Raw genomic sequence first — 12,500 nt, 5'->3', positions numbered from 1 at the left:
CTAATTGGTGTGTCGAATTTTATATTCCTTTTGATGGCATAAAAGGCCCTTCTTGCCTTGTCTCTGAGATCGTTCACAGCTTTGTGGAAGTTACCTACGGTGCTGATGTTTAGGCCAAGGTCGTTGTATATTTTTGTGTGCTCTAGGGCAACGGTGTCTAGATGGAATTTATATTTGCGGTCCTGGCAACTGGACCTTTTTTGGAACACCATTATATTGGTCTGACTGAGATTTACTGTCATGGCCCAGGTCTGACAGAATCTGTGTCAATTTTAACCGCACACTTGTTGTTTGTGTACATAGATTTTATAATGTCGTATGTTTTTCCCCCAACACCACTTTCCAACAATTTATACCCTCATGCCAAATTGAGCCAAAATCTGTTTTGAAATCCACATCATGAGAAGACTTTGCCTTTGGTTTGATTGTCAATTAGTGTGTGCAGGGTGAATATCTCTCTCACTCTGTGTCTTTCTGTCTCTCTGTCTCGCTGTCTCTCTGTATGTCTCTCTCTCTCTCTGTATGTCTCTCTCTATCTGTATGTCTCTCTGTATCTCTCTCTCTCTCTCTCTCTCTGTATGTCTCTCTTTCTCTGTACGTATCTTTGTCTCTCTGTCTCTCTCTCTCTGTATGCCTCTCTCTCTCTCTCTCTCTGTATGTCTCTCTCTCTGTATGTCTCTCTGTCTCGCTGTATGTCTCTCTCTCTCTGTATGTCTCTCTATCTGTAGCTCTCTCTGTGTGTCTCTGTGTGTCTCTCTGTATGTCTCTCTGTCTCTCTCTCTTGGAAGGAGAGAAAGTGGGAGTGGGAGGGGGGGGGTTTGCTGGTGTCTGCAAAGCTGAAAAACTGTTGCTGGGTGAGGATTGTGGTATATACACAAAACACCTCACAGCAGAGGAATGAGGAATGCTGGTGACTTATTAACTGTGTGTGTGTGTGTGTGTGTGTGTGTGTGTGTGTGTGTGTGTGTGTGTGTGTGTGTGTGTGTGTGTGTGTGTGTGTGTGTGTGTGTGTGTGTGTGTGTGTGTGTGTGTGTGTGAGGCAGCAGGATAGTGCTGTGTTTCAGGGTTCATCTCTTAACTGACAGATCTTAACTTCAGTCAGCCTGTGTCCCAAATGGCTCCCTATTCCCTTTATACTGATCAAACGTAGTACACTATGTAGGGGTCAATTTGGGAAACACTGGGCTGCTACCACCAAATCAATGTGTGTTTGCGTGTGTGTGTGTGTGTGTGTGTGTGTGTGTGTGTGTGTGTGTGTGTGTGTGTGTGTGTGTGTGTGTGTGTGTGTGTGTGTGTGTGTGTGTGTGTGTGTGTGTGTGTGTGTGTGTGTGTTCGCGTGTGTATGTGTGTGTGTTCGCGTGTGTGTGTGTGTGTAGTACATACCTTGCGGGGTTGAAAGTCGTACTTCACACAATGTTGGAAGCCTTTCCCCTTGGACTTGAGTGATGTCACGATCAGACAGTTCCCCACAAAGTGAGCCGAGTAACCAATACCTTTACTTGTCCGGAAACTACAGAGGAGAGGAGAGGAGAGGAGAGGAGAGGAGAGGAGAGGAGAGGAGAGGGGAGGGGAGAGGAGAGGAGAGGAGGAGAGGAGAGGAGAGGAGAGGAGAGGAGAGGAGAGGAGAGGAGAGGAGAGGAGAGGAGAGGAGAGGAGAGGAGAGGAGAGGAGAGGAGAGGAGAGAGGTAAGCCCCACCATGTTACGTGATGTAATATCAGCTCAACAAAGTCTCTTTGTCCCATAGTTTCCAACCTCCCCAAAACATAAAACATATTCTCATCCCTGAAGCTTTCAGATCACACAAGAGGTCCCGTTTCAACACCCCAAAACCAGTATCAGCCCCCGGCAAGATCTGAAGGACAAGTCAAACAGGCCTACATCTAAATATGTGTGAAGTGACGCCCTGATGTGTGTACAGCCAGTGAGTTGCTGTGTTATCTCTGTCTCCAGGGGAGGTGTGGAGGCCCATGTCAGACAGGGCGCTACATTAGGGGCGGTTGGAGAAAGGTGATAAGGCTCTGGGTTATCAGTCAGGCCACAGCAAGGCCTCCCTCCATCCACACCATCCTCCTCTCTCTCTCCTCCTCCCTCTTCTCCTCTCTCTCTCCACCTCTCTCTCTCCATCCTCCCTCTCCTCCTCTCTCTCTCCTCCTCTCTCTTCTCCTCTCTCTTCTCATCTCTCTCTCCTCCTCTCTTTCTTCATCCTCCCTCTCCTCACCTCTCTCTCTCCTCCTCTCTCTCCATCCACCACTCTGCTCCTCTCTCTCCTCCTACCCCTCTCCATCCTCCACTCTCCTCCTCTCTCTCTCCTCCTCCCTCTCTTTACCTCTCTCTCTCCTCCTCTCTCTCTCCTCCTCCCTCTCCTCTCTCTCTTCTCCTCTCTCTTCTCCTCTCTCTCTCCTCCTCCCTCTCTCCATACTCCACTCTCCTCCTCTCTCTCCTCCTCCCCCTCTCCATCCTCCATTCTCCTCCTCTCTCTCTCCTCCTCCCTCTCTTCTCCTCCACTCTCTTCCTCTCTCTATTCCCCTCTCAGTTCCCACACAAAATGTTCTCTTTTCGGCTCTCGGAGAACTCAGCTGTCACCATGACAACGGGTAGTTACCAGGGAGACAGGATTACATGCGTGACGCGGTCAGGGCTCATCCCCTGTGATGATGTCATCCTGAGCAGGTAAAGCAGGTAATGATGGGATACGGTAGTTGAATAATAGCAGCTTTTACAGGATGTTGTGTTATCACAACCAAATCAAAATATTATTTGTCACAAAATGACCTGGATTACAGTTGAGATTACATTAAATGTACATAGTGCGCGTAATCAATGATATTCAAGATTCTGCACAGATTATTACAACAATTGTGAAGATTTCCACACAAAGGTTTGAATCCTTAGCAACCTGCATACACTTTGTTTGAAGTACAATAGACCAACAAAGCTACTGTAGCAGGCCAAAGCTGTGTGCAGGAAAACCTTGGTAGAGCATGGGTGGACTAGGCATCGTAGTGCTCATGTGAATTTCCTCAGACCAATCCCTACTTCTTCTCACCTAAAACATCGTTTTTACTTTTTAATTGAAAATAGTGTCTATGTCCAAAACCCTGTTTCATGTGTAATGCACTATTTCAATAACTCCACTATAAACCAGGCCTGGGTAACTACACTATAAACCAGGCCTGGGTAACTACACTATAAACCAGGCCTGGGTAACTACACTATAAACCAGGCCTGGGTAACTACACTATAAACCAGGCCTGGGTAACTACACTATAAACCAGGCCTGAGTAACTCCACTATAAACCAGGCCTGGGTAACTACACTATAAACCAGGCCTGGGTAACTACACTATAAACCAGGCCTGGGTAACTACACTATAAACCAGGCCTGGGTAACTACACTATAAACCAGGCCTGGGTAACTACACTATAAACCAGGCCTGGGTAACTCCACTATAAACCAGGCCTGAGTAACTCCACTATAAACCAGGCCTGGGTAACTACACTATAAACCAGGCCTGGGTAACTACACTATAAACCAGGCCTGGGTAACTCCACTATAAACCAGGCGTGGGTAACTACACTATAAACCAGGCCTGGGTAACTACACTATAAACCAGGCCTGGGTAACTCCACTATAAACCAGGCGTGGGTAACTACACTATAAACCAGGCCTGGGTAACTACACTATAAACCAGGCGTGGGTAACTACACTATAAACCAGGCGTGGGTAACTACACTATAAACCAGGCCTGGGTAACTACACTATAAACCAGGCGTGGGTAACTACACTATAAACCAGGCCTGGGTAACTCCACTATAAACCAGGCCTGGGTAACTACACTACACCTGATTGGTGTCACCCCCCCCCCCCCCCCCCCCCCTCCATCCCTAGTAAACACACCTGACATAAACTAATTCTAAACTGAATATGTTGATTATTGGAGTCAGGTGTGTTAGATGGGGCTGGGGCAAAACTGTGACGCCAATCAGGCCCCGAGGACTGGAGTTGCCAAGGCCTGTTCTAGAAAGATAGATCTAGACGTTCTAGAGAGAGATATATCTAGACGTTCTAGAGAGAGATAGATCTAGACATTCTAGAAAGATAGATCTAGATGTTCTAGAGAGAGATATATCTAGATATTCTAGAAAGATAGATCTAGACGTTCTAGAGAGAGATATATCTAGATGTTCTAGAAAGATAGATCTAGATGTTCTAGAGAGAGATATATCTAGATGTTCTAGAAAGATAGATCTAGACGTTCTAGAGAGAGATATATCTAGATGTTCTAGAAAGATAGAGCTAGATGTTCTAGAGAGATAGATCTAGATGTTCTAGAGAGAGATATATCTAGATGTTCTAGAGAGATAGATCTAGATGTTCTAGAGAGAGATAGATCTAGACGTTCTAGAGAGATAGATCTAGATGTTCTAGAGAGAGAGATATATCTAGACGTTCTAGAGAGATAGATCTAGATGTTCTAGAGAGAGAGAGAGATCTAGACGTTCTAAAGAGATAGATATAGACGTTCTAGAGAGAGCTAGATCTAGATGTTCTAGAGAGATAGATCTAGACGTTCTAGAGAGATAGATCTAGATGTTCTAGAGAGAGATAGATCTAGATGTTCCAGAGATAGATCAATACGTTCTAGAGATAGATCTAGACATTCTAGAGAGAGATAGATCTAGATGTTCTAGAGAGATAGATCTAGACGTTCTAGAGAGAGATATATCTAGATGTTCTAGAGAGAGATATATCTAGATGTTCTAGAGAGATAGATCTAGCTGTTCTAGAGAGAGATAGATCTAGATGTTCTAGAGAGATAGATCTAGCTGTTCTAGAGAGAGATAGATCTAGATGTTCTAGAGAGAGATATATCTAGATGTTCTAGAGAGATAGATCTAGATGTTCTAGAGAGAGATAGATCTAGACGTTCTAGAGAGATAGATCTAGATGTTCTAGAGAGAGAGATATATCTAGACGTTCTAGAGAGATAGATCTAGATGTTCTAGAGAGAGAGAGAGATCTAGACGTTCTAAAGAGATAGATATAGACGTTCTAGAGAGAGCTAGATCTAGATGTTCTAGAGAGCGATAGATCTAGATGTTCTAGAGAGTGATAGATCTAGACGTTCTAGAGAGATAGGCATGCTATAAAGGGAATAGGGTGCTATTTGTGATAGAGATATACAGTGCATTCAGAAAGTATTCAGACCCCTTGATTTTTTCCACATTATGTTACGTTATAGCCTTATTCTAAAACAGATGAAATATTTTTTTATTCAACAAAAAAAAACCTTGCCATGACGTTGAAGGAATTGTCCGTAGAGCTCTGAGACAGGATTGTGTCGAGGCAGAGAACTGGGGAAGGGTACCAAAAAATTTCTGCAGCATTGAAGGTCCCCAAGACCACAGTGGCTTCCATCATTCTTAAATGGAAGAAGTCTCTCTTCCTAGAGCTGTCCGCCAAGGCCAAACTGAGATATCGGGGTAGAAGGGCCTTGATCAAGGAGGTGAGCAAGAACCCAATGGTCACTGACAGAGCTCCAGAGTTCCTCTGTGGAGATGGGAGAACCTTTCAGAAGGACAACCATCTGTGCAGCACTCCACCAATGAGGCCTTTATGGTAGAGTGGCCAGACGGAAGCCACTCCTCAGTGAAAGACACAGACCAAGATTGAACTCTTTGGCCTGAATGCCAAGCGTCACGTCTGGAGGAAACCTGGCACCATCCCTACGGTGAAGCACGGTGGTGGCAGCATCATGCTGTGGGGATGTTTTTCAGCGGCAGGGAGACTAGTCAGGATTGAGGGAATGATTAACGGAGCAAAGTACAGAAAGATCCTTGATGAAAACCTGCTCCAGAGCGCTCAGGACCTCAGACTGGGGCGAAGGTTCACGTTCCAAATTGACAACGACCGTCAGCACAAAGCCAAGACAACGCAGGAGTGGCTTCGGGACAAGTCTCTGAATGTCCTTGAGTGGCCCAGCCAGAGCCCGGACTTGAACCCGATCGAACATCTCTGGAGAGACCTGAAAATAGCTGAGCAGCAACGCTCCCCATCCAACCTGACAGAGCTTGAGAGGATCTGCAGAGAAGAATGGGAGAAACTCCCCAAATACAGGTGTGCCAAGCTTGTAGCATCATACCCAAGAAGACTCAAGGCTGTAATCACTGCCAAAGGTGTTTCAACAAAGTACTGAGTAAAGGGTCTGAATACTTATGTAAATGTGATATTTCAGTTGTTTATTTTTAATAAATTATTAAATTATTTTCAAAAAAACATTACGGGATATTGTGATGTCATTATGGGGTATTGTGATGTCATTATGGGGTATTGTGATGTCATTATGGGGTATTGTGTATAGATTAATGAGGGGGAAAAACTATTTAATCAATTTTAGAAAAAGGCTGTAACGTAACAAAATGTGTAAAAAGTCAAGGGGCCTGAATACTTTCTGAATTTACTGTATCCATCTATATTTCGGGTCACATCGCCCTCAGGGTGCAGGCAAGTTGTCTGATGAACCATGTTCAGTTGGAGTAAAGATGCACACCCTTCCATCCGGATCAGCTACTGACGCCTGTAAGAATGTGGCTCGTTCACTCTAATGGTATCTCACCACGAGGCTTAGCATAACGGCTACTGCTGGCGTTGTCTCACAGCGTTGTCTCTCACTCCCTCCCTCTCCCAATGTCTCTCCCCACATGAAAAAATACTATAGTATAAAATGGTATAAATACTGGAGTATACTGTAGTATTTACAGTTAACTACAGTATAAATACTGTAGTATGTACTGCAGTATACTGCTGTTTAAATACTGTAGTAAAAGAACTGTAGCATTCTTCTTTATAAAACCTAGACATAATAAAACATCAACCGTTTCATAAGGACTAAAGTCTGAACAGATTGTTCATCACTTCTGCTCTGGTCTATAACCTGTAGAGAACACAGTATGGTCTAAACTTGGCATGTAGGGAACACTTATGGGTGGCAGAAATTGGTATATGGGGGAGGGGAGTGGGCAGGATATATGCTAATTAAATACTGTAGTATTTACTACTCTTCTGTATGCTACAACATTCTATATAGTAAGTACTACACATGATCGAGGGATACTACACTGTGTAGTATAGTATTCTTTAGTGAATTACAGTTAACTATATAATTCTATAGTAAGTACTGTAGTATTCTATAGTAAACTGTGGTATTATTTCATGTGGGTCTCTCTTTCTCTCTCTCTCTCTCTCTCTCTCTGTGTCTCTCTCTCTCTCTCTCTCTCTCTCTGTGTCTCTCTCTCTCTCTCTCTCTCTCTCTGTCTCTCTCTCTGTCTCTCTCTCTATGTCTCTCTCTCTGACTCTCTCTCTATCACTCTCTCTGACTCTCTCTGACTCTCTCTCTCTCTGTTTGTCTCTCTGACTCTCTCTCTCTCTGTTTGTCTCTCTCTGTCTCTCCTTCTCCCTGTCTCTCCCCCCCTCACTCTTTGTCTCTCTCCATCTCTCCCCCTTTCCTCACCAGTAGAGGTATGGTTTGTCCTTGTCTACGTTGATGTTGTTGAGGGGATCTTGTCTGAACCAGGTGTTGAGAGTGAAACCGTTCTGGTAAGGCCACTTAGCAATGGGCGGCAACGCTATGGCCTGGGGGAGGAGACAGAACACAGCATCAGCCAATCACAATCACACACTGAAACCTAAGTCACAGAAATAATTCTATCAAGTCAAAGCAAAAACAAAGTTTCTAAAATGATATGTATTTGAGAGGGTGAAACGGGGACAGATAATTCAACACAGAACATTATTGTAAAAGATTATTTGTTCTCAACGTTTTAGATAAAACAGGAGTGTACAGGTGCGTGTGTGTGTGTGTGTGTGTGTGTGTGTGTGTGTGTGTGTGTGTGTGTGTGTGTGTGTGTGTGTGTGTGTGTGTGTGTGTGTGTGTGTGTGTGTGTGTGTGTGTGTGTGTGTGTGTGTGTGTGTGTGCGTGCGTGTGCGTGCGCGTGCGCGTGCACGTGTGTGTGCTCGTGTGCGTGCACGTGCGTGTGCGTGTGCGTCTGTGTGTTGTGTGTGCGTGTGTGTGTATCTTACCGCTGCACTGCGACCAGGGAAGTTGAAGAAGGTGTCTGGACCGTGTCTCTGAGGCATCTGGTTCAACACAGACAACAACTTGATAGAATGTCTAGGCTGGAGGAGGAGAGGAGAGAGGGATGAGAGAGGGAGGAGAGGACAGGGAGGAGAGAAGGAGAGGAGGGAGAAGGAGGAAGTTAGATGAATCAGGAGGTAGTGACTCCTCTAACCATCACAGACATTGAGGGAGGATAGGAGGACACCACAGGGAGACCGCTACCACAACCCTATTGGATCAATAACCCATCAATCACCTCTGCCTGCCACTCCCGGCAAAGGCTGATCAATACCACGGCAACCCGAGAGGACATGGAGGAGAGGCGGAGAGATGGAGGGATGAGATGGAGGGATGAGATGGAGGGATGAGATGGAGGGGGAGGACAGGGGTTCCAGGGGTAAGAGCTGTGTTGTTGCTGCATACAGGATGTCATGGTCTGGGGAGGGGGAGAAGGAGGGGAGGAGAGATGGAGAGAGAGGTGAGGAGAGATGGAGAGAGAGAGAGGTGAGGAGAGATGGAGAGAGAGGTGAAGAGAGACAGGGATGATTTGATTTGATTTGATGGAGAGAGAGGTGAGGAGAGATGGAGATAAAGCTGAGGAGAGATGGGGAGAAAGGTGATGAGAGATGGAGAGAGAGGTGAGGAGAGATGGAGAGAGAGGTGATGAGAGATGGAGAGAGAGGTGAGGAGAGATGGAGAGAGAGAGGTGAGGAGAGATGGAGAGAGAGAGAGGTGAGGAGAGATGGAGAGAGAGAGGTGAAGAGAGATGGAGAGAGAGGTGAAGAGAGATGAGAGAGAGAGGTGAGGAGAGATGGAGAGAGAGAGGTGAGGAGAGATGGAGAGAGAGGTGAAGAGAGCGGAGAGAGTTGAAGAAAGACGGAGAGAGGTGAAGAGAGATGGAGAGAGAGGTGAGGAGAGATAGAGAGAGGTGTAGAGAGATGGTGAGGAGAGATGGAGAGGTGAGGAGAGATGGAGAGAGAGAGAGGTGACAATGTGAAGAACGCTAGATGAATTGAGAGGGAGGGTTGGAAGGGGATCATGCACGGAAAGAAGATGACTTTGATGATTATGATGGTTCAACCAACCGGGTCTGGATAGTGGGGACAGGGATGTAGAGGGACGCAGAGATGGAGGAGGGGAGGAAAGGGGGAGGACAGGAGGATGAATGTTTGTGTAGACACTAGATGGTTGTCTGGGGTTGGTTATGGGCCACAGGGAGAAGTATTAACCTGAGAAGTCAGCACAAGCTGCCCCTGTATCCCTCTCTCCATCCTCTCTCATTCTGCTCTGTCCCTCCTCCCCATCTCACTCTCTCCATCCTCTCTCATTCTGCTCTGTCCCTCCTCCCCGTCTTCCCTCTCTCCTACCTCCTTCTGCTATGTCCCTCCTCCCCCTGTATCCCTCTCTCCATCCCTCCTCTCCTACCTATCAGCAGCATCTCTGTTTATGACGACAGGACCCTCCCCATCCATCCTCTCCCTCACCCACCTCCCTCTCCCTCATCCACCCACCCCCTCTCCCTACACCCCTCCCCTCCTATCCGACTCTCCTCCATTCCCTCTCCCTCACCCACCTCTCCCTCCCTCCCTCACCCACCTCCCTCTCCCTCACCCACCCCCCTCTCCCTCACCCACCTCTCCCTCCCTCACCCACCTCCCTCTCCCTCACCCACCTCCCTCTCCCTCACCCACCTCCCTCTCCCTCACCCACCTTCCTCTCCCTCACCCACCCATCCATGCCACCTCTTATCAGCCCTCACACCTAACTTCTACCATGTCTAACCATCCTGTCTAACTCATCCTATCTAACACATCCTGTCTAACCCATCCTGTCTAACCCACCCTGCTAACACATCCTGTCTAACCCATCCTGTCTAACCCACCCTGCTAACACATCCTGTCTAATCATCCTGTCTAACCCATCATGTCTAACCATCCTGTCTAACCCATCATGTCTAACCCATCATGTCTAACCCATCATGTCTAACCCATCCTGTCTAATCATCCTGTCTAACCCACCCTGTCTAACCATCCTGTCTAACCCACCCTGTCTAACCCATCCTGTCTAACCCATCATGTCTAACACATCACGTCTAACACATCCTGTCTAACCCATCCTGTCTAACCCATCATGTCTAACACATCACGTCTAACACATCCTGTCTAACCCATCCTGTCTAACCCATCATGTCTAACACATCACGTCTAACCCATCCTGTCTAATCATCCTGTCTAACCATCCTGTCTAACCATCCTGTCTAACCATCCTGTCTAACCCACCCTGTCTAACCCATCATGTCTAACACATCACGTCTAACCCATCCTGTCTAACCCATCATGTCTAACCCATCATGTCTAACCCATCCTGTCTAACCCATCATGTCTAACCCATCATGTCTAACCATCCTGTCTAACCCATCATGTCTAACCATCCTGTCTAACCCATCCTGTCTAACCCATCATGTCTAACCCATCCTGTCTAACACATCACGTCTAACCATCCTGTCTAACCACTCTGTCTAACCACCCTGTCTAACCATCCTGTCTAACCCATCCTGTCTAACACATCACGTCTAACCATCCTGTCTAACCACTCTGTCTAACCATCCTGTCTAACCACTCTGTCTAACCATCCTGTCTAACCATCCTGTCTAACCATCCTGTCTAACCATCCTGTCTAACCCATCCTGTCTAACCATCCTGTCTAACCATCCTGTCTAACCCACCATGTCTAACCCATCACGTCTAACCATCCTGTCTAACCCACCATGTCTAACCCATCACGTCTAACCATCCTGTCTAACCATCCTGTCTAACCATCCTGTCTAACCACTCTGTCTAACCATCCTGTCTAACCCACCCTGCTAACACATCACGACTAACCCATCCTGTCTAACCCATCCTGTCTAACCCACCATGTCTAACCCATCACGTCTAACCATCCTGTCTAACCCACCATGTCTAACCCATCACGTCTAACCATCCTGTCTAACCATCCTGTCTAACCATCCTGTCTAACCCATCATGTCTAACCCATCCTGTCTAACCCATCCTGTCTAACCCATCCTGTCTAACCCACCCTGCTAACACATCCTGTCTAACCCATCACGTCTAACCCATCCTGTCTAACCCATCCTGTCTAACCCACCCTGCTAACACATCCTGTCTAACCATCCTGTCTAACCATCCTGTCTAACCATCCTGTATAACCCATCCTGTCTAACCCATCCTGTGTAACACATCCTGTCTAAACACCCTGCTGTTACATGCTGTTTAACCATCCTGTCTAACACATCCTGTCTAACCACTCTGTCTAACCACTCGTCTAACCCATCCTGTCTAACCATCCTGTCTAACCCATCATGTCTAACCATCCTGTCTAACCATCCTGTCTAACCACTCGTCTAACCCATCCTGTCTAACCCATCCTGTCTAACCATCCTGTCTAACCCATCATGTCTAACCCATCCTGTCTAACCATCCTGTCTAACCATCCTGTCTAACCCATGCTGTCTAACCCATCCTGTCTAACCCACCCTGCTAACACATCCTGTCTAACCATCCTGTCTAACCATCCTGTCTAACCATCCTGTATAACCCATCCTGTCTAACCCATCCTGTGTAACACATCCTGTCTAAACACCCTGCTGTTACATGCTGTTTAACCATCCTGTCTAACACATCCTGTCTAACCACTCTGTCTAACCACTCGTCTAACCCATCCTGTCTAACCATCCTGTCTAACCCATCATGTCTAACCATCCTGTCTAACCATCCTGTCTAACCACTCGTCTAACCCATCCTGTCTAACCCATCCTGTCTAACCATCCTGTCTAACCCATCATGTCTAACCCATCCTGTCTAACCATCCTGTCTAACCATCCTGTCTAACCCATGCTGTCTAACCATCCTGTCTAACCATCCTGTCTAACCCATCATGTCTAACCATCCTGTGTCCCCCAGGTATACTCACCCAGACACTGTTGTCTCCCCTCAGCATACTGAATAGAAGCTTCAGCTCCTTCACTGTGATACTGTAGCTGGCCATCACCCCCAGCATATCCACTAGCAGATCTAGAGAGAGACGAGAGAGAGAGAGAGAGAGAGAGAGAGAGAGAGAGAGCGAGAGAGAGAGAGAGAGAGAGAGAGAGAGAGAGAGAGAGAGAGAGAGAGAGAGAGAGCGAGAGAGAGAGAGAGAGAGAGAGAGAGAGAGAGAGAGAGAGAGAGAGAGAGAGAGAGAGGAGAGGTGAGACAATGCTAGAGTGTGCTGATGACGAGTCAGCGTTTGGCAGACAGGGTTGTTGCTGACTGTGTTAAGAGTAGCTGAATAAGATGGCGCGGGAGAACAAGGCTGACGGTTTACATACTCCTGACCAATTGTTTT

At 46.8% G+C, this 12,500-nt stretch overlaps 1 protein-coding gene across 1 annotated transcript in view; it reads right to left on the bottom strand.

The window, feature by feature from the left end:
* LOC120038429 (neurobeachin-like) overlaps window positions 1-12,500 on the bottom strand; it is a gene marked incomplete at its 3' end in the record, with an annotated part of 84,440 nt that overhangs the window by 54,071 nt on the left and 17,869 nt on the right. Inside the window, exons 4-7 of the mRNA XM_038984197.1 lie at window positions 12,090-12,190; window positions 8,081-8,176; window positions 7,512-7,633; window positions 1,384-1,510 (exon numbers count right to left, since the gene is read on the bottom strand). Of these exons, the coding sequence (XP_038840125.1) occupies window positions 1,384-1,510; window positions 7,512-7,633; window positions 8,081-8,176; window positions 12,090-12,190 (446 nt within the window). The remainder of the gene's footprint in view (window positions 1-1,383; window positions 1,511-7,511; window positions 7,634-8,080; window positions 8,177-12,089; window positions 12,191-12,500) is intronic.

Source organism: Salvelinus namaycush, unplaced genomic scaffold (genome assembly GCF_016432855.1).
Source record: "Salvelinus namaycush isolate Seneca unplaced genomic scaffold, SaNama_1.0 Scaffold220, whole genome shotgun sequence".
Classification (NCBI taxonomy): domain Eukaryota; kingdom Metazoa; phylum Chordata; class Actinopteri; order Salmoniformes; family Salmonidae; genus Salvelinus; species Salvelinus namaycush.
This window is presented reverse-complemented; position numbering and strand designations above follow the sequence as displayed.